General features: G+C 45.0%; 1 protein-coding gene across 1 annotated transcript in view; it reads left to right on the forward strand.

Moving 5' to 3' along the window:
* LOC110504004 (mannosyl-oligosaccharide 1,2-alpha-mannosidase IA) overlaps window positions 1-27,254 on the forward strand; it is a 203,201-nt gene that overhangs the window by 155,826 nt on the left and 20,121 nt on the right. Inside the window, exon 5 of the mRNA XM_036973737.1 lies at window positions 26,564-26,658. Within this exon, the coding sequence (XP_036829632.1) occupies window positions 26,564-26,658 (95 nt within the window). The remainder of the gene's footprint in view (window positions 1-26,563; window positions 26,659-27,254) is intronic.

The following is a 27,254-nucleotide window of genomic DNA, read 5'->3' on the forward strand; positions in this document are numbered from 1 at the left end:
TAAATTCTGTAGGCTACCCTGTATATTCTGTAGGCTACCCTGTATAGCCTGTAGGCTACCCTGTAAATTCTGTAGGCTACCCTGTATATTCTGTAGGCTACCCTGTATATTCTGTAGGCTACCCTGTATATTCTGTAGGCTACCCTGTATATTCTGTAGGCTACCCTGTATATTCTGTAGGCTACCCTGTATATTCTGTAGGCTACCCTGTATATTCTGTAGGCTACCCTGTATATTCTGTAGGCTACCCTGTATATTCTGTAGGCTACAATGTATATTCTGTAGGCTACCCTGTAAATTCTGTAGGCTACCCTGTATATTCTGTAGGCTACCCTGTATATTCTGTAGGCTACCCTGTAAATTCTGTAGGCTACCCTGTATATTCTGTAGGCTACCCTGTAAATTCTGTAGGCTAACCTGTAAATTCTGTAGGCTACCCTGTAAATTCTGTAGGCTACCCTGTAAATTCTGTAGGCTACCCTGTATATTCTGTAGGCTACCCTGTAAATTCTGTAGGCTACCCTGTAAATTCTGTAGGCTACCCTGTAAATTCTGTAGGCTACCCTGTAAATTCTGTAGGCTACCCTGTATATTCTGTAGGCTACCCTGTAAATTCTGTAGGCTACCCTGTATATTCTGTAGGCTACCCTGTATAGCCTGTAGGCTACCCTGTAAATTCTGTAGGCTACCCTGTATATTCTGTAGGCTACCCTGTATATTCTGTAGGCTACCCTGTATATTCTGTAGGCTACCCTGTATATTCTGTAGGCTACCCTGTATATTCTGTAGGCTACCCTGTATATTCTGTAGGCTACCCTGTATATTCTGTAGGCTACCCTGTATATTCTGTAGGCTACCCTGTAAATTCTGTAGGCTACCCTGTATATTCTGTAGGCTACCCTGTATATTCTGTAGGCTACCCTGTATATTCTGTAGGCTACCCTGTATATTCTGCAGGCTACCCTGTATATTCTGTAGGCTACCCTGTATATTCATTAGGCTACAATGTATATTCTGTAGGCTACCCTGTAAATTCTGTAGGCTACCCTGTATATTCTGTAGGCTACCCTGTATATTCTGTAGGCTACCCTGTATACTCTGTAGGCTACCCTGTATATTCTGTAGGCTACCCTGTATATTCTGTAGGCTACCCTGTATATTCTGTAGGCTACCCTGTATATTCTGTAGGCTACCCTGTAAATTCTGTAGGCTACCCTGTATATTCTGTAGGCTACCCTGTATATTCTGTAGGCTACCCTGTATATTCTGTAGGCTACCCTGTATATTCTGTAGGCTACCCTGTATATTCTGTAGGCTACAATGTATATTCTGTAGGCTACCCTGTATATTCTGTAGGCTACCCTGTAATGTATATTCTGTAGGCTACCTTGTATATTCTGTAGACTACCATGTATATTCTGTAGACTACCATGTATATTCTGTAGACTACCATGTATACTCTGTAGACTACCATGTATATTATGTAGACTACGATGTATATTCTGTAGACTACCATGTATACTCTGTAGACTACCATGTATATTCTGTAGACTACCATGTATATTCTGTAGACTACCATGTATATTCTGTAGACTACCATGTATACTCTGTAGACTACCATGTATATTCTGTAGACTACGATGTATATTCTGTAGACTACCATGTATACTCTGTAGACTACCATGTATATTCTGTAGACTACCATGTATATTCTGTAGACTACCATGTATACTCTGTAGACTACCTTGTATACTCTGTAGACTACCATGTATATTCTGTAGACTACCATGTATACTCTGTAGACTACCATGTATACTCTGTAGACTACCATGTATATTCTGTAGACTACCATGTATATTCTGTAGACTACCATGTATACTCTGTAGACTACCTTGTATACTCTGTAGACTACCATGTATATTCTGTAGACTACCATGTATACTCTGTAGACTACCATGTATACTCTGTAGACTACCCTGTAAATTCTGTAGGCTACCCTGTATATTCTGTAGGCTACCCTGTAAATTCTGTAGGCTACCCTGTAAATTCTGTAGGCTACCCTGTAAATTCTGTAGGCTACCCTGTAAATTCTGTAGGCTACCCTGTAAATTCTGTAGGCTACCCTGTATATTCTGTAGGCTACCCTGTAAATTCTGTAGGCTACCCTGTATATTCTGTAGGCTACCCTGTATAGCCTGTAGGCTACCCTGTAAATTCTGTAGGCTACCCTGTAAATTCTGTAGGCTACCCTGTATATTCTGTAGGCTACCCTGTATATTCTGTAGGCTACCCTGTATATTCTGTAGGCTACCCTGTATATTCTGTAGGCTACCCTGTATATTCTGTAGGCTACCCTGTATATTCTGTAGGCTACCCTGTATATTCTGTAGGCTACCCTGTATATTCTGTAGGCTACCCTGTAAATTCTGTAGTCTACCCTGTATATTCTGTAGGCTACCCTGTATATTCTGTAGGCTACCCTGTATATTCTGTAGGCTACCCTGTATATTCTGCAGGCTACCCTGTATATTCTGTAGGCTACCCTGTATATTCTGTAGGCTACAATGTATATTCTGTAGGCTACCCTGTAAATTCTGTAGGCTACCCTGTATATTCTGTAGGCTACCCTGTATATTCTGTAGGCTACCCTGTATATTCTGTAGGCTACCCTGTATACTCTGTAGGCTACCCTGTATATTCTGTAGGCTACCCTGTATATTCTGTAGGCTACCCTGTATATTCTGTAGGCTACCCTGTATATTCTGTAGGCTACCCTGTAAATTCTGTAGGCTACCCTGTATATTCTGTAGGCTACCCTGTATATTCTGTAGGCTACCCTGTATATTCTGTAGGCTACCCTGTATATTCTGTAGGCTACCCTGTATATTCTGTAGGCTACCCTGTATATTCTGTAGGCTACAATGTATATTCTGTAGGCTACCATGTATATTCTGTAGGCTACCCTGTATATTCTGTAGGCTACCCTGTAATGTATATTCTGTAGGCTACCTTGTATATTCTGTAGACTACCATGTATATTCTGTAGACTACCATGTATATTCTGTAGACTACCATGTATACTCTGTAGACTACCATGTATATTCTGTAGACTACGATGTATATTCTGTAGACTACCATGTATACTCTGTAGACTACCATGTATATTCTGTAGACTACCATGTATATTCTGTAGACTACCATGTATATTCTGTAGACTACCATGTATACTCTGTAGACTACCATGTATATTCTGTAGACTACGATGTATATTCTGTAGACTACCATGTATACTCTGTAGACTACCATGTATATTCTGTAGACTACCATGTATATTCTGTAGACTACCATGTATACTCTGTAGACTACCTTGTATACTCTGTAGACTACCATGTATATTCTGTAGACTACCATGTATACTCTGTAGACTACCATGTATACTCTGTAGACTACCTTGTATATTCTGTAGGCTACCCTGTATATTCTGTAGGCTACCATGTATACTCTGTAGACTACCCTGTATATTCTGTAGGCTACCCTGTATATTCTGAATAGAAACAAATTTACACCACTGTACAGTTTTACTACAACAATAAACCCTGTTCAATGTACGGCCCCTTAGTTTTCATAATTAAGAAAAGGGATTGTAAAGTGTATTTTTATAGGCCACAGTATATAACAGTCTTTGCCGGTCAAAGGCCACAGCTTTAAACAGTGTATGGTATTGATCCTGGTTGCTTTGGCTGGTGATATATGTCTTCCAGGGAAAAGGCTTTCTCCGAAATGGGGAGAGTGTGGTTGATTTGTGACTGAGGAGATTAAGATGCTAGGTCTCTCTAAACTCTCTCTCTCTCTCTCTCTCTCTCTCTCTCTCTCTCTCTCTCTCTCTCTCTCTCTCTCTCTTTCTCTTTCTCTTTCTCTTTCTCTTTCTCTTTCTCTTTCTCTTTCTCTTTCTCTCTCTCTCTCTCTCTCTCTCTCTCTCTCTCTCACAGACAGACACACCGTGGAACCCAGCTGAATGAATGAATGAGCTTCAGCCGCTCGATATGTCTGCTTCGTTTTCAGTCTGGGTGGGAAACTGCCTTGTCATAACTCGGCTGTGTGTCGTGGCGCACCTTCCCCATCATTCATCATTCCCAGAGCACTCATAACCCCTTGTCATTGATCCCTTACATATACTGTACGTGCAGACTTTGAGAAAAGTTAGAAGAGTAGAACGATTTAGAGCTGCCAGGGGTCTGGCCCTTTGTTTCGCAGTCGAAGACAGATAGAGGCAAAGGGGAAGTACGTTTGATCGCGTCTTGTTTTCATCCTCACGACAGACATCACAATTCGTGCTGTCAAGAAGGCATTGTGAATTCAGACAAGGTTGGTCACATTGTCCTTAATTCCAAATAAGGTGTTATGGAATTGGTTATGGTGGCTGTGTGTGTGTGTGTGTGTGTGTGTGTGTGTGTGTGTGTGTGTGTGTGAGCCATTCTCTGACATTCATTTAGGATGTAATGAAGATGCAGTGCGCTATTAATTAAGCGCCATAAAAGCAACACATGAATTGCAAGACAGGTAGAAGACCTGAGTGCAGTAATGAATTACCAGATGAATAATGAATAATGTTGCATGAAGCTTTCCAGCTTGGGGAATAGCAATCACGTATTAGCTCACTCCTAACTCGCGGGGGATCTCGCATCGGTCCAATCGCTCAGGTATGTTATTGGATTACCCACTAGGGCTTCCACACCTGCATTTCTGTGTATCACACCAACCTACCCTCATCACACACAGACAAAATCACACACACACACACACACACACACACACACACATACAGGCGATGAAGCACAGGCCAACTCTAATTGATCTGGTTTTTCTTATTTAGTGTAACGCAATTAGCTAATGGGCTGGCCTTTTAGCAGGCAGCAGGCAAGCAGTACGAGGAGAGATTTGAAAGCGGTCCCCCCGGACTTGATGATTCGGAAGGATGAACGACCACGAAGCAGAGGCGGGAAGCTTGGAAATAGAAAATAGCCCCAGCCAGACTTTAATGTATCATTACAACACTGGCGTGTCCCCTGTTTAGCTGTGTTTGTGTGTGTGTGTGTGCGCACGCGCAGGTCTGCGTGCAGGCTTGCTTCTGTCTGCTTAACGACAGAGCCGTGGGGTAATGGAGCCTTGTCCTTCACTCAGCACTCTACAGTACAGAGTTTGAGATGTGCTGATGGTGATTATTAAATACTCTGACAGGAGCATCTGGACTTAAGCAGCCTGTGACCATGACCCACTTTCTCTCACCCTTTTTCTTTTCCACAAATTGCCATTTCAGTTTTTTTCCTCCTCAGCTTTTTATCTCCCTCTCTCTCTGTCTCTCTGTCTCTGTCTCTGTCTCTGTCTCTGTCTCTGTCTCTCTCTCTCTCTCTCTCTCTCTCTCTCTCTCTCTCTCTCTGTCTCTCTCTCTCTGTCTCTCTCTCTCTCTCTCTCTCTGTCTCTCTCTCTCTGTCTCTCTCTCTCTGTCTCTCTCTCTCTGTCTCTCTCTCTCTCTCTCTGTCTCTCTCTCTGTCTCTCTCTCTCTGTCTCTCTGTCTCTCTCTCTCTCTCTCTCTCTCTGTCTCTCTCTCTCTCTCTCACTCACTTAAGCTCAAAAGCACCCACATTCCCCACACGCAGAGTTCTAGGAAAGTAAGAAATCAAACATTTGTGTCCCATCTATCTCTCTGTCTCTCTGTCTCTGTCTCTATCTCTGTCTCTGTCTCTCTCTCTCTCTCTCTCTCTCTCTCTCTCTCTCTCTCTCTCTCTCTCTGTCTCTCTCTCTCTGTCTCTCTCTCTCTGTCTCTCTCTGTCTGTTTGGTTTTGTTACTCTGCTCTTGTCCTCCCTAGCTAAATGCATGGGTTCCCTTGCTCTCCCGTCACTCCCTGGCCTCCCAGCTGGTTCTGCTATAAGCTTGACCAAGCTTATCCCACCGAGATGTCTGTGAGATAAAGGAGTCCGTTCACAAACGCTCTTCCTAGGGAAGTAAGGCTTCATGGTGTTAGGGGAGAGAGCACATCTAGGACCTGTGGACGCTCTCTGATCTATGTTTCCTACGGGCAAGGAGCTCATACTAAACTATACACATTCTCTCCATCTCTCTCTCCATCTCTTTCTCTCTCACTCTGGAAGCATTTAAAGATCATAGATAGCGTTGGAGAGGATGCAGTCTAATGAAAGTCCAGGCTCAGGTTGAAGTCTTCTAATCCCCAAGTTAAAGCCTTCTCCTTCTTTCCCCTCTCATCTCTTACACACTCTTCAGTTTCCCTCTCCACACGTGATACCTGGGGCAGTAGGGAAGTAGGGACAATGTGGCAGTAGGAAATAACCAATGAAAACGGCTCTGTCGCGGCTCTGAAGCTGTCGAATAAAGGCTCTAATTCGACTCTTTGATGCTCCATTATCCTGAGTCCCACTCACAAACGTAGATGAGTTGTTTTAACTCTTCATGAATATGGATGCACATTTTAGTTCTCTCTGATCAGCCATACTTGCAGAGTGGTCTAAATGACAAAATAAAGATTTTCGAATGTGATTTCTGTTGATTGACGGCTCACAACCTGTCAGTGGGTTTTGTAGACATACTGTGGGGAATTCGTCTGCTTGATGACATTACCATCTCTAGGAGGGCTGCTAAATTATATTGTATGTAGCTCCCAGCCCGTGTGATTGACGCGCTTAAATCACAGTCCATTATTGATTTGGTTTTTCCTCATTTCTCCGTGAGTTTGTGGCAGCCAACACATTAACACCACGGGAGGTAGCCAAGCACAGCTGGAGGCCAGAGGTGTTGGAACCAAATGACTCTCTTGGAAAAAAATACATGTATTTCCAAGGTGATTTTCACCACAGTAAGTGAAGCACTAATGGAAACTAGCTTATGGTAAGGCTATTCGCATGCTTTTTTCCAAACACTGTAGAGTGCATGTCCCCTAGAGGCTGATATTGATTTGTTTCATTGTCTGCCTAGCGTTCAGTAGGGTACGTACTGTACGGGTTTATTCACGGGGCGTTTCTCCTTCTCCCTCAGTCCACAGAAAATCACTTGGAGCTGTGTCCCAAATGGCAACCTTATCCCCTGTATACTGTAGGTCTAAAGTAGTGCACTACGGGGAAAGTCTGCCGTTTGGGATGCATCCTTGGTCAAGGATGGGTAATATTTTCCTTCGATTCCCCTGGAGGCCCGGACAGCGAATGTGTCATTGTAGTTTTGTTAGAAATAGGATTATTGCACAGTGGTAGCCCCAAAAAGTGGATATTTTGTTTAATATGCTTGGAGACTTAGGCTAAAGCACATCATTCCGGGCTAGTTCCAGGGTGGAGACTTGTGTGCAGTTCAGTAATACTCTGTAGAAAGCTAGCATGGAGGGAGTTGGTTTTCTAGAAACTGGGCCAGCTGCCACCCTAACAGTAAGTTGTTTTATCATAGAATGACAGAAGCCAAGTGGTAGATGTCATATTTAGTGTGTACAAATGTGGTACAAATGAATGGCACTCCAATGTGTGAGGGTGTGAGCGTGCGCTTGCTCTCTCTCTCTCTCTCTCTCTCTCTCTCTCTCTCTCTCTCTCTCTCTCTCTCTCTCTCTCTCTCAAGCTCAAAAGCACCCACATTCCCCACACGCAGAGTTCTAGGAAAGTAAGAAATCAATCATTTGTGTCCCATCTATCTCTTTGTCACTGCCAGCCAACTCCTCTCTTACCCTCCTCCCTCACCCCGCTCTGGTTCCTCTTTCCTCAGACAGTGGCCCGGCGGATAGGGTGGGCATGATGCCCGTGACTTTGGGCTCCAGCTGGAGCGGGGCTGTTTAACATGGGGCAGACGGGCCGATCTATCACTCCATTAGAGACCGAGGGCTCTGCTGATTGGGCCTGCTCAGCCTTGATGCGCTGCCATCACGACCCCTCATCCCTCCCTCCCCCTCACCAAGGTGATGGATGACTTGCAGAGGTACTGACTAGCAGACACACACAGCCGTGTAGGCAACACACATGCGCACACATAGCACAGATGCACACATACACACATGGACAGATGGAAGCACAGACGCACACCCTCACACCCCTCACACACATAGACAGGCACACAATCACACTCACCCACAGACAATCACACAATTACATACGAAAACACAAAGTGCCTTACAGGCTCATCACAAAGTGCCTCACAGGCTTGGTCTGGCGTGTGCTAGCTAGGGATTTGGCAGATGTCAATCAAATAGTGTTTAAATGGCAAGGCTTTATTACCTGCGAGGTGGGTACATTTGGTCATTCTTGCAGTGACATTTACTTTAGCGAATAGCCTGAAGAACGCCCCATCACTGAGATGGTGGAGATTGGAAAATAATCCTTGATTCACACGATGGGATAGCGAGGATTTGAATGGTTTTTACGGATTCTTTCCACGACAGGCATATTAGTTATATGGTTTCTGTGTTCAAGGTAATTGTGGGAATAGTCATTGTGATGGTACTCCACATTCCACATGATTATTACAGAAAACGCATATCTTTGCTGCCAATTATCATAATGGCCTGTGTTATTCCCCATTGTAATTTTTACGTCCTAGAAAATGGATGATTCAGTTCATGCTAATGGAAGGGTGAACATTTCAAGCCAAAGTGATCCCAGTGGTCAAGCTCTCTGTTCTGAAGCACACTGTCTGACTACCTGTGTCCATGGCAACTTGGAAAGAGGGAGACAGAGAGATGGAGAGAGGGAGAGATAGAGAGGGATTGGAGATGAAGGAAGAGAACTGTGGCATATTTTGTTTTGATTTTTCCCACAATGCTTTGAACAAGACAACGTCTGTCTAGCGCGTCTACCCACGATGCACTGGGACACGTCTCTGCCTTTGGCCACCTTTCCTCTCTCCTGTCGGTGACATTTAAAAGACAATAGAAACTAACCAAAGTCGAAGTATGATTATTCTACCCCCAGCTCTTTCAGTTTGTGTTAGGTCTTGTTGGTTTTATATCCTTGAAATAATCAGTATTTTAGACATTTGAAAGCGAGTTATTTAGACAGGGGTCTCCTGGGAATTCTTGAGCAATTACCAAGTGCTGGTATATTAACTCATCTGATATTCAGCAAGCTAGCAGACTATATGATTTCCAATGGAGCTTCTCACAGAGCTAGCGCAGGTCGCTAACGCAAACGCAAACGTACGAAGGACTTGCTACCCAACCCAATACCCCAGTCTGCCTCTAGAGTGACCTTAGTGGTAGAGGTGTTCAGAGAGGAGGCAGGAGACAGAACCTACCATTAACCTCTGAAGTGGGTTTATTTACACGTGCCAAAGAACTTCGTACAAAACAAAGACGAACAGGACATCTACACTTTTTTTCATTTAGCAGACGGCCTTACTGGGAGCGACTTTTGATGCATACATTTTGATTCTTTTTTTTGGTCCCCTGTGGGAATCAAACCCACAACCCTGCCGTTGCAAGCACCATACTCTACCAACTGAGCCACACGGGACACGTGGGGCTATGCATGGATTTCAATCACGGTGTTCGTGGCCTGACACCTACCGCCAACAAGGACTGGTAGTTTTACACTGCGGCTCATTCTGCCCTCTCCGGACTAAACCAACCAGGTAGGGGTTTGTCAATGATCATCAAAGTAACCTTTTATCACATTTCATCAACAAACAGTCTAAATAAATAAGTTACTATTGCAACATAGTTCCAGTTAATCACTCAGCATATTCTGAAATAGCGATTTAAACACACTTCCTCTACTCTGGGAGAACAGAGGGGGGAGTCCCGGAACAGAACCCCCCCCCTAACACAACAATACAAGATGCTTCTTGACCAGTTAAATGATTCGTACCGAACCCCCGGAGAATGTGTTGTGTAGTATAGTATGTGTGTAGTGCAAATGTCTGATTATACGGCAAGCACAAATACAAGACACGGACAGACACCAGCTCGGTGCCAGGCTGTCATGGTAAAAGAGGTAGGGGAGGTTTGGGGGGCATCCGCGGGCATCATGCTTTGTTACCCTGTAATTACATTTGAGGCCTCTGGTGGAGAATGAGCGTTGTTTCCTCCCCAGGCCACTTACATGCTCATCAGCTCCACTAAGCGAATCCAATGCACCTCAGTTCTCTACGGCCAATTTCTCCACCAACCGCCATGCTCATTCTCCTCACTCTCCTCCGATCCCTCTCCCATCAACCTAACAGCTTTGGGAGGTAGAGAGGCCAATTGTGTACCAGAATGAACCCCATCACGACCTAAAATAAGGGACATGCTGCCCCTTTCCTTCAGTTTTGATACATCCTTCTGTCAGGTCACCATTTCTCCTCCTTTCTCGCCCCAAATTGATTTTGTTTTCCTGGCAGCATAAGTACTCTTGACTGGAAAAATCACTTCACCCCTAATGATATCAATCAGAGCCAATCAGAGCCTTGTGTTTTGAAGGCATATGCTATAAGGAAGCCTTAATGAAACCCTTTTAGGGTAATCGTGTCTTCTCACTGTTCTGAGCGCGATGGCACTGATCGAGTTAACCTGTCTCCGTGTGTTAGCTCAGTGGGGGACTGGAGGACAGAGACTGCTGCATCAAAGCCGAGTGTTAGCTGAGACTCCATGGTGGTGGCGACTAAGCGTGATTGGGCACCATGCCACCACCGTCCACGGGGCTTCCTTTCCCTCTCAGCCAGGCTTGGCTCCTCGCCGGAGCCTCGCGGTCTGGTCCGTCTTCTGTGCTCTGGCGCTGGAGTGTGTGACGGACGCCCCGGGGGAAAAAGCTCTTTCACGTCGGCCCAAGTCTCCCCCCTGCAGGCGTGTCGCTGCACAGCGGCCTGATTTTGACCCCATAGTTTGCCCTTTCTTCCTGGGTAATTAAAGGTCAAAAGCACATGGGTAATTCAAGGTTTATCCCTTAGTCTTCAGTATGAGATGTACAGAAGTAAAGACGTCATTCTCGAGCACACCCACACACTGAGGGATGGCAGTTGCTTATTGAGTGTGGGTGCGTGTGGGTGCGTGTGTGCGCGGGCGTGCGTTCGTGCGCCCAAGCGTGTGTGTTCATACGAGCCAGAGATAAAGTGGCTGGTGGAGTATTAAAGTTGTAAATGGAAAGTTATGTACCCAGGTACAGTGCTTGTCTGTTTGCAACACAACAAGGCCACTCTAATTGCTGTTCAACGTTGTTCTTGTGAAAGCAACATATTTTTTATTCCACTCCATTTACCCCAATCGGCTAATCATTCTCTCTCTTTTTTATTTTTTACTTTTTAGTTTGAGGCACCAGCTAAGTCGATTTATGTCTGTGTGCTAATTGGAATCCTTGGATCAATGGTAGATTTGCCTTAGTACTAAGAGAACTGTGCTGAAATAGAGAGGGGAAAGGGAGAAGATAATATGAGAGGAGAGTAAGGGGGGAGAGAGTAAGGGAGGACCTGAGAGGGGACAGTAAGGAAGGACAGGAGAAGGGAGAGCAAGGAAGGACAGGGGAAGGGAGAGTAAGGAAGGGCAAGAGAGGGGAGAGTAAGGAAGGACAAGAGAGGGGAGAGTAAGGAAGGACAAGAAAGGGGAGAGTAAGGAAGTACAAGAGAGGGGAGAGTAAGGAAGGACAAGAAAGGGGAGAGTAAGGAAGGACAGGAGAAGGGAGAGTAAGGAAGGACAAGAGAGGGGAGAGTAAGCTAGGACAGGAGAAGGGAGAGTAAGGAAGGACAAGAGAGTGGAGAGTAAGGAAGGACAGGAGATATAGGAGAGTGCAAACTATAGTAAAGTGACATTCAGCTGCTGGGCAGGTAGACTCATTGTAGCACGTCTGTCACCACAGGCTGGGTACACAAGGGAGCTGCCAAACTATAGCCACACGCAACACAAATGCACACACAAGCAGATGGACTCCCCTCACAGATGCTTTCAGACACTTTGGCCCCTGCAGGACTTATTTATTGACAGATATTGGGTAAACATTGCTTTGGCTGGATTGATCGAATGCCAGTGTGGGAGGCATCTTGGCTCTGTGGTTGTCACTGTGGGCATGCTGTCCCAGCAGCGGAATGCAACTAATGCAAGGTGACCACAGCCTGTACCACGTGCAGGACAAGGGGACAGGAGCCTTATTCAGGAAGGCAGAGGCAACAGCTCCAGGAATTGTCCTGACAAATCTTGACTTCTTTCTGTGAATGACAGAACAACTGCTAATGCCACTCTGCCAGCCTGGTCATTCCTGCATGTTTGTTGTTAATGGAGGAAAAGTAGGGGACTTTCAAAGGGCAGTGTGATCATGAAGTCAAATGTGTTCTAGCCTTGTTTTGTGTGCGAGTAAAGTATGTTACTATATGCGTGATCGTTAATCAAGTTATACTTTTCTGTCCTTGATTTTGATTTTGTCCTTGATAATGATTTTGTTTGAACAGGCATACAACTTACCCAGTTTGGTACATTCTGTACGGACGTTTAGCCGGATCACAATGCGCGGTGTGCTCTTGACACTTCAAACTACAACACTAATACGTTCGTACACACCCCCTCCCTGTTACATCCTGAGGTTGATTCAGTGTGTTCCTCTGCTGGAGAGTAGCCCATGTTTTCGTCTGACCTGTCAGTGTGGGGCATATCGGTTGGAGAGCCTCCGATGCGACAGACAGCTGTCAGTCCAGTCCTACTGTGCCTCTTCTGAAGCGTTAGCTGTCAGGGTCAGAGAATGCCTCAGAGAACGAACTGCCCCCGCTGCCCTAAACCCAGACACGACATAGAACACCTCTTTAGAACACATCACCAAGACTCTCCTGTTATTAGCCTGCGCAGGCCTAGAACGTTAGCTTTGATGTTGCGAGCCATCATCTGCCCACCTGACTTTGGTTAGCTACTTCGTAGCTTCAGGTTAATGCCAGAGGGAGACCAACTGATTAAGCAACCACACCAGCGGAGAAAAGCGCTGTTATGGTGTATATTTCACGCTGACAAATGTGTTCTGTTTGAAAAGGAGATTGGTCTCACACATAAGAGTGGACGAGAGAGTTCAGAGAGACCACCCTCTCCCTAAATGACGTGGGTGCCTTTGCTCTCTTGCACTCCCCCCTTCTCCCCTCCTGTGCGCCTCTTCATCTAAACGTTAGGCTAATAGTAACATTTAGTTAGCATCAAAAGGCCAGGCTCGATGCAATACCCATGAGCAGTGACATTTGCATGGAGAGACGGGGATCCCTCAGTTGACCCAGGGCTTCACAGTGGGGTTCTGGCAGTATCAGGCGGCATTGCTCACCAGCATGTTAGTCACGCTGACGCTGCTTAGCGTCACACTATATTAGCTACCATGTGCCAGTCCAGTAGCGTGTTAGCTAGCTGGCATATGCTAACACCACTCTTCCACATGCCATGTTAGCTACCTTACGCTAACGTTAAAGCAAACACTACTCAACCCCACAATCCCACAGCCACTCCACAGAGATCTCCGAGGGGAAAAAACACACACAGGCAGGAGAATAGTGGAAGCGAATGAATAAGTAAACCCTCTCTTTTCTATTCCCCTCCAGCCCTTCCCCTTTATATGACATGTCTCCAAGTGGCACAGTGTGAATGAGCTGGAATTGCATTTGTCTACTTTGGCCAAGTTTTATGCATTCATGTGAAACGATAGGGTTGTGGAGCTGCTCGGGCCTCCAGTCCAGTGGTAACCTTGGCGATATACCGTGTACTGAGGGGAGGAAGGGGGTCAGATATTTATTAAATAGTGTAGTGCAACTTCAAATTAATGCCAGGCATTGGCCAAGGGCTACTGACCACAGGTTGACTAGCTCAAACCCCAGGTGTCAAAGTTACAATTCTGTGCTCTCAAGCAAGACACTGGTGGAGCATCGCCTCAGTAGTCACCCTGCAGTACTGTATAAATTGTAGAGCACATGAGCCTTATCCAAGTTGTTCAGTGTGTGTGTATACTTTACTTTGTTATTCATATAACAACCGATGCTTACAACACCTAGCTATTTCCTTCAGGCAACAAATTCATTGTATTTTTTTTGTCATTTTTTGTTCTCTACTTTGCATATTGACAGAAGGTATTCACCTATGGAAACGGTATTTATTGTCTCCAGAGAGCTGGGAGTTATGTTGGTCTGTGTCGGCCTGGGTGACCGAGTGGCAGGATGGATGGTCTCCCCGTTGAGGAAGAAAACGGAGTGGAATCGCTGCGTTTTACCCAGCCGACATCGAAGACAGACAGAGTTAGCGCGGCCTGAGCAGAAACCATAGCAACAGTGTGTGCTCTGCAACCAGGAAACTAGTAAGGCCAATCGGAGGAGGGATCCATGTTTCTCACGTATGGAACTTTGTCTCTGAGGAACACTCACAGGAAATAATGGAGTGAGGAGGATCCCAGCCGGGAGGAGCATTCACTCCCTTAGATCATCGTGTGGAATATGTTAATTTGTGTCTGGAGGGTGATGACTTCTTACAGTGTGAAAGAACCGAGAGCTGTGGTAGTTATAGGTCCTTGGCAACGTGACACTTCCTTGGCAACAACCATTAGTTAAATGGAGTTTGACTGACAAGAAAGGTTGAGGTTATCACTAATTGCTTCAAGGAAATGCTTCGAGATGTGTTTGTGCGTCCATCTGAAACTGAGACCGTTGTTTGATCGTTTGAATTGTGAAGCCTTGCAAGGGATGTGGATTTGATCCACGTTGGCCCAGTCATGTCTGTTGTCTCGCATTACGTTCATGTGAAGAAGAGAGATTATTTGAGCTGTGAATGTGCTACGAATGTCACCATGACTCTAAAGCAGGTGCAAATGAGATGTCACCCAAATGCTCTTCAGGTGTCTCTATTAGTAAAGTAGAATGTGGAGATAAAACACGAATAACCTCTGTAGACGGCAGACTGCTATTGGAGAAGAAAGGTCATTGTCTTTTCATCAGGCTAGACAAAACCAGTAGTAGTTTGCATAGCATAGTCATCGGATTCAGATATGGAGCACACACCTTTTAATGTAACCCTCGAAGCAGCAAGGTCACGGGGTCGGTCAAATACAACGTGCTGATGCAGCACTGATAGGAAAAAGGAGCAGATTGCAGCGTGCCCGTGTCTCCAACCTGCAGCGAACCCGTTGTGTTTATATTTATGAGGCATTGAGTGCATGTTTCACATCAGGTCTGGTATCTTTCGACTTCAGTTCCACACCGTGGGTAATAGAATCATATATGACCCGTGTCTTCCCTTTCTTGTCTTTTTGTGGAATCACGTCTGCCATTAGCTGTCCACAGGTCTGGGCGCAGATGTTCTCCTGCCGCGTCTATGGCAGTTTACAGGAGCGCATGCTTTTAATGTGCTAGAAAACTCTCCGTCACCTCTTGTTCTCATTCTCTCCTCCCCATCTGTGCCTGTCCACACAACTCTCATAGCTGGGGGAAGACAACGGTTAATGGCTTCCTGCACCATGCGAGCAAACAGGTGCGCCATTGTCTGAATTCCCACCCACTCAGACTAAGGCATTGCAGCTCTTTACGCCTATGAAATCAAATCAAAGTTTATTTGTCGCGTTCACCGATCAGCAGATGTTAAACCAGGTGCAACTACATGCTTTTGTTGCAATAGCAAAATGCAGCTCTTGCCCTCTATGACGGTGTAATAATGACAATAAAACTGTAGCTATGTTTTGTGTATGTCTTTATGGATCCATTTCAAGAGCTTTTAAAAAGTTATAGCGTAAACCACCAGCCAGATGAAACCTGATCATTGTCTGTCATTTCGGGTGGTAACAGATCGCAACTCCCGTTGAAGAGCTGTGAAAATGGTGTTTATTGAGATATTTCACTTTGCCATTTTTGGGGTGGAAATGAACGCCTTTTAAGGGGATTGAAATGTTGCTATCTGAGGCGTGCAGCCCCATCAATGTGTTAAGTTGCCTGTTAAAATGTATATGGGGAATGAGTGATTCCACCCAACAGTTAGAGGGTAGATTACATACAGTATTTGTCAGTCAAAACTGGCGCTAACGGCAACGACATAACACTTCAGTTGCATGAATGAATAAATCAAGAGATACATCACTTAGGATCAAGTGGATGACCGCCACAGACTGGATACCCAGGTGTTACAGTGCATAATTGTCCTCCCTGTCACACGCTCTCATAGAGGACACCATACACACAAAGACAAGTCATAGTTAATACTGTGATTTATCTTGGACAATCACGCATCGTCAGATCTTCTCATTACGACAAACCACCCCACCCCCCGACACACACACACACACACACACACACCGTCATAAGTGTGACCGTATCCTCCCCTGCCCCTTTGAGGCAGTGCTTTGAAGCCAGCACTACTGTAAATTAGCACCGTGGTACTTCTCTGGTTCTGTAGCAGCCCGTGTATAGTCCAGAGAGAACCCGCGGTTGACCTGCCTGTTCTTGGTCTCTTAGACAGGCCATGCTGCCTGTGTTCCCCCTCTCCTCTTCTGCTTTGTGTCCAGGAGCTCTACTCTTCCACCACCGCCGCCACTCCGCTCTACTCAATCTCATTACGGAGCATACTCAATCCCCTGGTTCTTTTGTCTCTCCCTGGCTACACACGCTCAGCATGATCAACAGGTCTCGGTTTCTTTTCTTCCCTGTTTACAGTGTGCCGAAGTAGTCATGCAGAAGCCTTGAGAAATGCTGTTTGTGTACAGGTATTGTGTTTAAATACTAAAAGAGATAACCATTTGTCTGGCTTAGACTGTTATGGCTGTTTTGCCTATTTGCAAACTCTGAACATGACAGAAATCCAAAGAAATGTTGTTATTAATTAATATATGTTGTTTTTTGCAGATTTTTCTGCATTCTGTTCTTGTCATTAAGCTGCTAACCTTGGAATAGAAAAGTATTATTGGAAAGTTTTATGCAGGTCTAGTGCACCTTGCCTTAGTTCATTCTTATTCTTAACGAGACTCTCCAGATATTCAGTGTCTCTCTTTGTCTCATCTCCTCGAGGAGGACACTTGTTAGCTTCAATCTCCGTCTGGCTCTGGAGCATGTTGACATGTACCCAGTGTCCCCTCCTTCCAGTCAGGGCTGTGGAGAAACTGTCACATCCTTAAAGAGAAATGAACCTGACATCCTCCAACCTCTGTGGGACGCTCCACATCCCATCACCCCCTGTTCCCCTGCCAACGCCACTGTAAACCCAGCGATTGGGGCCGAGCTAGACGACCCAGCCGGCGGATGGATGGAGCTCACCGCTGTATTGTTGATGGATTGGAAGCCCGGGCGACCGGGGGTGCGGGATGGTTCGTCGGATGTAAGGAGGGCGCCGTGCTCGCTGATACGGGTACATTGGGCTTCCTAATATTGTTCCACATTCGTTAGAAAGGTCGGTGGCTGGTGATAGAGCTTGTGATAGTGTTGTAAGGGTAACCGTGATAACTGAATAGACATAACCTCCTGTCTGTGTATGAGTAACACACTCTGTTTGGGTTCTCCAGGAACCTTCACGTGGATGCTAGGAGTTGATTCGATGTGGCTGCTGGCTCACTTTCATGGGAAATAACACATTTCTTTCAGGTGTAGTTGAGGTGTAGTAATAAAGTGTTTTTTTTTTATGTTTTATTCCTGCAACCACCAAAACTATAATTTACACATATTCCTCTATGGGAATTCAAACACATTTGACTGTTACGCGTCTATATTGGTGGGGAATGCAAGCAAAATATCAGTCAGCATTGTAACAAACACTCACTTTCAGACCTTCTCAAGACACAAGACATAAGGCAGTATACAGTGCCACTTGGTGGCTGAGGCTATAACTGAGCTGAATCTCCATCTACAGTACTATGTCTACTCTTAGTGATGATTGATCGTCTACGCGAGCTTCAATCAGCCGAAACGTCCAATCCCCCCTCCCGAGACTTAAGTTATTTAGCCTGGCATCTTTTCATAGGCACAGTATGCCTTCCATGGCTAGGTAATTCGACTATAGGGAACATAAAAAGCTCACTGTCGGCTTCCCCGGGAGAACGCTGGAGCCGAAACCTCTGTAATTGCATCATGGCGGCGCAACAAAAACAAGGCATGACAGCCACATTACACCCAGTCAACAAACTGTGAAGTTCTTTAGATGACCTCCACTATGTTGGCTCAGAGTGGGGGAACCGTAGAACTTTGTGGTACTGTGGAATCATGTTCGTTAGGCACACCGATTCCGTTACCGACACCGATAGCGTTGGGAGACTGTCCGTCACCGAGAATAACATTACTGAGAATAACATGGGCAGATGAATGTAATTTACTATTAGTTATAATGTAAAGTGTTCCGAGGATTTTAGGGCAGACGATTGCTTTCCGCATGTTTGTTTTCCAACGTGGTTCAGTGTGGAATTTGTAACCATGTCCGTTTTTTCCCCCCAGAGAGGTCTTCATATCTTATTCATTTGATGACCTTATTTAGCGCTCCCTCTCGGTCTCAGGCGATGCCACTCAGCATAAATTATACACATCATGTTCTAGTTCAGACGACGTCATGGCGAATGGAGACGCATAGAGGGCTTCGTGCTGCTAGTCAGCAGTCGCTCTAGATGCATACATCTGTGTCACTGTGTCACCTGTGTCAGTTCAGACACCCATGCTCACGGCACACGTGTTAATCAATGCTACTGCCGAACCCATTCAAGTGAAGAACATGTTGTTTTACCTCTCCTCTGTCAGGCAAATAACGGTCAATATCTTGGCAGTTTACAACTGGACTTTTTAAAGCACTTTTCATTTTGTATTAGTATCACACGGGAATAGAGTCAGCGATGACACAGCCTTAAGCCATAATCAGTCCCTTGGTGTAGACTACACGCGTTGGAAATACAAGATTCCATTACAAGCTACGATAACCGCTTTAGAGAAACTAGCTTCACTTCAAAGCTAAGTATGATACGATCACGATTTGGAGACAAGCTTCACTTATCCAATCTTTCCCGGAGGCATTCAGCTGGAATTACCCAGCCAGTATATGTTCATATTATCAATACTGTAGGGCATTTATGGATGGGGTCCAACTCAAGTACCTAGCTCAAATGTATACAGCTTCATCTCTTACTGCATGAAACTTCAACCTCCTAACATTGAAGATCCAATGCAATTCCAGGGCCTGTATTCATGAGGCGACCTATAGTAGGAGTGCTGATCTAGGATCAGGTCCCTCCTGTCCCATGTAAATCCTATTCACCATGACAAATAAGGCAAAAGATTGGCACTCCTGCTCTGAGACCACCCAGTTCCCTAACCTGCATATGCCTCCGCTTCTCCTGCGGTCGGCCGTGTTGAAATGACGAATGGAATCGGTGTGCAGCAAATGTGTGTCTTGAAACTGGCAGAGGTGATGGACGGTGGTGAAAAGAAGCAAGGATAAAAGTACGTGTTCTGTTTCCCTGGCTTTGCCATGGCGTATCAATCAAAGTCACATGGCGGAGATTTACTACGTCGAATCAAAGTCGGCACCAATTTAAAAAAATATATATATATAATTTGAATGGAATTGAAGAATGAGGATAGAACAAAAAAAGTTACTGGCTAGTAAAAATAATAAGATCTAGAGATAAAGTGTGAATAAATACATGTTCGTAGCTTTTGTTTCTGCCGTTCTTTGCACCTGATGCGAACACTTAGTAAATCGAGCTCATGGTCTGTGGCTTCTCTTCTAAAGACTCTGGTAGTATTTACAAGACTCCCAGACTGTCCATAAGAATCAATGGTAAAACCATCAGATGCTAATAAGGATGTAAACCGCCGGGATAGAGGCAAAAACCAGCCAGGGCAGACCACTGCTTATAAGAATCGACCGATTGTTCCAGTTAAACCCTACTGAGCAAATTAGATTCTTATCAGGGCAGCACCGTAGTATTACAACCCAAATACCTGGCAGCTGGCACCCAGCAGCAGGCTTTCAACCTTGTGTGCTGTGCTTTGTGCCTTTCTCTCTTTCTCTCATTCCCACACACACACCTTGTAAGATGAGAGAAGGCTGCTGAGTGCACTGTGCTAACTCTGACCAGGATGTTGTCTGATGACTAATGTTGAGTTTCAAAGATGGGTAGCACATGCCAGTATCTTTCCCACGGGCCATTTTCTTTCTAGCTAATCAAGCTACATGTCTCATAGCCCTGGTATACATGCTACAATTCAGTGGTTCACCATGTACTGGCACTTCTTATACCCTGGCCTCAAGGGTATTACTCAGCTGTGCAATTCCAACTAGCAGAGCTCAGACCATCCACTGTAAAAATGTTGTAGACACTCTTATCCAGAGTGAATGGGGTTAAGGGCTTTGCTCAAGGGCACATCAACAGATTTTTCCCCTAGTCTGCTCGGGGATTACGAACCAGCAACCTTTCGGTTACTGGTCCAACCCTCTTAACCGCTAGGCTACCTGACACCTTTACATTGTGGTGAGGTGGGCAGTTTCGAAACATTAGACCACACAGAGGTCACACGCAAACAGTGTGTCTGATTCTGAACGCCCCTATAGGACTGCAGAGCAACCTCTGGGTATTGCATAACGACAGAGAGAACATCATGACATAGCCAACTCTAACCTTGGCAGAGGAGAACGGTCGCCTTACATAAAGATGTCACAGGGACAACCAGCCAGGCTCCGAACATTGTGTTTTCACCGGCTTTGTCTGGTCTACAGGTCCTCCTCTGACCTCAAGGACCTCCTCGATTAGGTCCCCATTTTCAGGACACTGTGTGACACCGAGTGACACTATGAGTGACGCGCGGACAGAGCAAATTGTCAACTCAGTCAAGGCCTTTCGGAACTGAGGCCCGGCAGCCCGGTGCACGCCAGAGAAAAACAACATATGGGGGTTATGCTGATTTGGGCTGGACGAGCGATCCGAGCGGACAGCTTCGGTCTCCTCAGCCTTTTTACAGCCTTTTAGAGTCAGCTGCTACCCTGAGCAAAAGCCTAACACAGATGGAGGAATGAGACAGGAGAGGAAACGTGGTTAAAAATAGGATATGTTTTCGTCCTGGTGGGGTATTGGTGGATTGTGAAGGTCAGAGAGGGTGTTTTGGACTCGGTTTTCATCGCGCACAGCTGGCGAACAGGGATAATTCATTCTTCCACGGTCGTAAAAAGCACAGCTTTTTTTAAGTGTTCACAAGGAGGTGCAAAATTTGAGTCGTTAAAACAAAAAAGATAATGGACCAGTGTCATGGGGCTAGCTTGGCATTCTCAGGCCTTAGATAAGGGTTTGTAGTCGTTCTCTGTCCTGTCATTCAACGGCATTGGAAATACATGTGTATATTTTGCGCAAATGGTCTGCATCGACAGACCAGTGTTTCCCAACTCCATCCATTGAGTACCCCCCAACAGCACACATTTTTGTTGTAGCCCCGGATAAGCACACCTGATTCAACCTGTCAACTAATCATCAGACCCTCAATTAGTTGAACTAGGTGAGTTTGTCTGGGACTACAATCTAAAGGTATCCTGTTGGGGGGTACTGGAGGACTGGAGTTGAGAAACACATGCATCAGGTAGGTGCAGAGAGTTTTCGTTGTTGTCCTGATGTATAGCCTCCAGTTGACCTATATCCCACTGAAACAGAACTGTTGTACAATAAGTTGTATGTGCATTACTGCCAATGTCAGTTCTTGTTACACCTGTATGCTACTTAACCAAGAATCTAGCCAATGGGGTGGGTAAAAAAAGACTTCGGGACAACAGCTAGAGCACAGGAGTGAAAACTGACTCCACCAAAAGAGCAACAACCTCTCATTTTCACTTTCACACTTCAAGTGTTTCTTTGACTCACAATTGAGAAGTTTGAATGGTAACTGAGGATGCCATACGTACAGAGTTCTATCCCTCAGTCTGTCTCCACTGGTCCCTGACAGTGTTAAATCAGGGAGAGGTGACTGCGTCGCCCGCTACACGTCTCTTGTGCTTAAAAGAGAAAAGCCATTCAGTTTGCGGCTGTCGTGTGCATCATCCAAGGCATGATTCCAAACCGAAAGCGAAGTAAGCGAGCCGTCTCTTGTTACAACGGATCAATGGTCCTCCGTGCCGTGGCCTTGTCCGTTCTTCCGATGGCTGGGTTAAGGATTGTGGACGAGCGCCGGGAGATGCATGTGGGATGGTTGGGAAGTATGCGTAGACTCTAACGTGCGCTGCATGTGAAGCAGCAGCACGTCTCCATAGGCACTTCTGTGATTTTGTACAATTTTTGTTACCCTTATTTTTTACCAGGTAAGTTGACTGAGAACACTTTCTCATTTACAGCAACAACCTGGGGAATAGTTACAGGGGAGAGGAGGGGGGGATGAATGAGCCGAGGGAGAAGAAGGAGAGGAGGGCGTGAGTGAGATGCAGATTAGCTGGAGCTGTACTGAAGTCTTGCTCTGCACTATAGAAGGGGGAGGTAGATTTAGATAGATGTGAAAGGGGGCCTGCAACGTTGCATGTGCTCATCAGTAAAGCATACCACAGCTGCCCTCAAAAGGGCTCTTGCTGTAATTAATATATAAGGAATTTCTAAGTGCGTAAACAAGGCTTAATAACAGTGGGATATAATTGGAGTTTGTGCACTCGTGTGTGTGTGTGTGTGTGTGTGTGTGTGTGTGTGTGTGTGTGTGTGTGTGTGTGTGTGTGTGTGTGTGTGTGTGTGTGTGTGTGTGCGCGCACGTAGGTTTTAAAAGGACTGTGGGCATGTGTTTACATGATGCCCATGGACTGCTAGGTTGAAGGATGGGGGAGAGGGTCATTAGTAATCTCTTTGATAAGAGATGGAGCTGGCAGACTAGAGGGGCAATCTGCAGCTCCCGTCACACACACACACACGAACACACACTCATTTTAGCCGTGGATCCTACAGTATGGATTAATGAGCTTCCTCTGTGTGTAAATCCACCCTGGGTCTCCCAGGCCCTCCCAGTATGCTGAGAGGGAATGGAATTATGAGAGTTCTGGAGGGCTAGTGGGCCAGCAAGGGACTGGGCCCCCAGCTGCTAGATGGAGCGATGAGCTTTTTTTTGTCTCTGTGTGGTCAATGGCCTGTGAATCTGAGTCATTTGAACTAGTATGGATTGTGCCGGAGTGTAACATGCAGATAACTATAGGTAATTGGATTGTAAAGATGACATTGTAGCAGCTGGCTGTAAATGGGCATTTGTCAAGGGCACGGGTAGCACCTGAACATGCATGTGGGTGGGTAAATAGGTGGAAGGATTTGTTTGTGCGTGCGCGCATGTTACCGATGACAATGAAGATCGTGTGCATGTGTGCATATCTGCACACTACACATGAGAACAAACATGAGAACAAACTTATATATCCACACACATAATGTGTCCAAATCAGTCATGTGCCAGTACATCTGTCTGTAGCCCACTCTGCCTCCTGGTCACAATAACAAAGACCCAGAAAGGGTGAATCAATGCCCAGACAGACCGTGTCCAGGCGCGTCCTTCATATGATGGAGATAACGAGCCTTCCTTGGCTCTCAGCTGCAGTCAGAGCTAGCAGTTAGAGTGCCGCAGTCAGGAGAGGCATTGTATCATTCACTTACTGTAGGACAAGGACACGGGCAACTCATATTGACATTATTGATGATCATAATTTAATGGCTGGTTACTCTGACATGCATTTATTAGTGCGTCCCAATTGGCAACCTATTTCCCAGAGCCCTGGTCAAAGGTAGTGCAGTAATATAGAAAATAGGGTGCCATTTGGGTTGCAAGCCTATATGAACACTCAGCTCTACCCGCCGCCTCCTCTCCTTCTCACTCACTCTTTCTTTTAGCTGAGTTACCACGCGGTGAGACGGAGAGACTGCCAAAGAGCACTGTGACACACACACTAGGCTTGGGCGGTATAGAGCCCCACGGTGGATGTGTCATAATCCTCGTAAAACCTAGCGGTCAAACAGGGAAGTGGTTCCATTCGTTTTTCCACCATTCGTTTTTCCCCATAGGAAATTTTAGACACACTACGAATAAGGGTTGTGTTTCATGTAGGCTTTACCCTGAGGTGACGTTTTGATAACTATGTAAATCTGTCTCGGACAAGGAGACTTTTATCAATATATTCGGCTCTATTTACTCTGATTCGAAAATGCTAATTAGCATCAAAATAGACATCATGCAAGACCACAAATCTCAGGTATCAAATAATCAGGTATCGTGTCAATTTAAAATGTGCACAAGACAGTTCACAGAATTGTCAATTTAAAGATATTTTGTCAATTTATGAATGAATACATTTAGATTACATTAGGTAGTTAATCCAGAGATTTTTTACCTTTTTACCTTCGATTCGGCAGTCTGTCTAGACCACCGTGGTATTTGCGGTACCTTATGATTGCTACATTAGCAGCTAATTAGCACAACCCTTATTTTATGTGTTTCTAAAATCCGCTATGGGGAAAATGAATGGTGGAATCAAACAATTGGAACCATTTCCCTGTTTGACTACTAGGTTTTATGGGTATTACGACTCATACTGTGGTACTCTCTACCGTATACCGGGGCATCTTGATTTTTTTAATAAAACATTTTATTTAGCCAGTTTGTTTATAAAGAGAAAATGGAGCAAACTGAGGTTTCGTTACGTGACGTAGACTGTTGAGCCGCACAAGAGAGGTGATCAAGTTACACTTGACATTCACTACTAATGTATGCCAGATAAACATCTTACAACTAGCTATACGTTAACCATCTTTGTGCCATATACATTTTCTCCAGCTCAGGGCTCCAGCTATGCATTTGGTTGAACTTGCTAGCTATAGGTAGCTAGTTTGCAAGACCATGCTTCTTGGTTACAGCACAGAAAATCAATCCCCTCCTGGATCAAGTGTTAGTAGCCTTTTGAGATAGTTGTATAACTTTATGAGCTGGGTTGTCTGTCTTTGCATTTAGTTTATGTTCGTTTGCGCTTGTTAGTATTTAGCTAGCATCCGTTATGGGAATTCAATAGTACTTTGTTTGCATAATATATATATATATATATATATATATATATATATATATATATATAAACAGTACCAGTCAGAAGTTTGGACACACCTACTCATTCAAGGGTTTTTCTTTATTTTTTACAATTTTCCACATTGTAGAATAGTAGTGACGACATCAAAACTATGAAATAACACATATGGAATCATGTAGAAACCAAAAAAGTTGTATATATTTTAAATATATTTTATATTTAAGATTCTTCAAAGTAGCCACCCTTTGCCTTGATGACAGCTTTGCACACTCTTGGCATTCTCTCAAGCAGCTTCACCTGAAATGTTTTTCCAACAGTCTTGAAGGATTTGCCACATATGCTGAGCACTTGTTGGCTGCTTTTCCTTCACTCTGCGGTCCAACTCATCCCAAACCATCTCAATTGGGTTGAGTCGGGTGATTGTGGAGGCCAGGTCATCTGATGCAGCACTCCATCACTCTCCTTCTTGGTCAAATAGCCCTTACACAGCCTGGAGGTGTGTTGGGTCATTGTCCTGTTGAAAAACAATTGATAGTCCCACTATGCAAAGCAAAGGGGATGGTGTATTGCTGCAGAATGCTGTAGTAGCCATGCTGGTTAAGTGTGCCTTGAATTCTAAATAAATCAAAGACAGTGTCACCAGCAAAGCGCCCCCACACCATCACACCTCCTCCTCCATGCTTCATGGTGGGAAATACACATGCAGAGATAATCCGTTCACCTTCTACTGCTTCGCACAAAGATAAGGCAGTTGGAACCAAAAATCTTAAGTTTGGACTCATCAGACCAAAGGACAGATTTCCACGTGCTTAATGGTGGAAATGGCTTGTGTTTCTTGGCCCAAGCAAGTCTCTTCTTCTCATTTGTGACCTTTATTAGTGATTTTTTTTTGCAGCAATTTGACCATAAAGGCCTGATCCACACAGTCTCCCCCGAACAATAGTCCTCTCCCTCTTTTCTAGTTCTCTCTGTTAGCAGCCTTGCATCTCAATTCTAATACCAGCACTCTGAGTCTCTCGCTATTTAACCCTCTCTCTACTTCTCTCTCCTTCTAACTCTGTCTTCGCAGGTTATGCAGATCAATCTGACCTGTTAATCTTACTTTGAGACAGTGCTTCACTCTCCCTTGGCCCTGCTTTCAAGAGGCAGGCAGCAGAGAAGAGTGTCGTTTTAATTGAACTGCTCTGGGTTACATCAATAAGATTGCTTTTATTCCTTCTCAGAGCAGCGTCGCCTGTCCGTTGTCCCTGGGTTTGTTATGTTCTACATAATTAGCTTTGTTGAGAGAGGCTGGGAAGCCATCTGGAAAGTATTGGGGCTGGAGCTACACTTTAATTCTACTCTCTGTCTTTGACTGTTCTCTACATGAAAGGGTTCTACATGAAACCTTTTTCCTCTGAAGAAAGAGTTATTTGATGGCTCTTTGTCGGGTGAAAAGGTTCTGTACTTGGAAGCAAAAATATTTTTCTTACACGGGCCAAGATGAATATATGCCTGTGTTGATGCCACGCGGGGGTGGTGTGCACCTCTGTGGGGTTGGGGCTGGTTTTTGCACAGGTGTGTGTATTTCTGTGTTTGTGTGTTTCTGTGAGTGTTTACTAAGTCTCCCTCCTTCCTTGTTGTTGTAGATGTTCAAGCGGAAAGTGATGGTGCTTGGGGAGAAGCTGCTACCGGCCTTCAACACACCAACAGGTATCCCACGTGGAGTCATCAACCTGGGCAGGTGAGCCTAGCTACCAGTCCCCATGATTCCCTAGCTACAGTATCCTATAATAAACACATACTGTATGAGACCTTACCAACACATTTAGCTGGATTACATTGCAATAAGGAGGTGGTACCCATTTCATACTTCTGTTTCCATTTGAAATGTTTGAAATTTGCGGCCTCGTGTTGGAGCCACAAATTAAATAACGTGTTCAACTCCGATCTGTGCGATTTTATCGGGATCCCCATATGCAAGACCCCCCAACCCTACTTAGTTAAGAAACTGTACACTTTTATTACATTTTCTCACTATCTTATCATCTAAAAATACATCTCTCTGGCACCTCTGCCTGCCACCTGCTTCCAATTAACCCGCCTGTCTAAGCAGACAGTTGCTGGCAAATTTAATTAACTGATTCCAGAGCTAATTCCAGTTAGATGGGTAACATGGACCCTGAGTGCAGATGGGCAGGGAGGAACGATACCCATTATAAATTACAGCGACATAGGGAAAGGAACTTACATGTACAGAAACTACACAAACGCACACACACAATGCATATTGAACACACACACACACACACACACACACACACACACACACACACACAC

The sequence above is a fragment of the Oncorhynchus mykiss genome, chromosome 3 (genome assembly GCF_013265735.2).
Source record: "Oncorhynchus mykiss isolate Arlee chromosome 3, USDA_OmykA_1.1, whole genome shotgun sequence".
Lineage (NCBI taxonomy): Eukaryota > Metazoa > Chordata > Actinopteri > Salmoniformes > Salmonidae > Oncorhynchus > Oncorhynchus mykiss.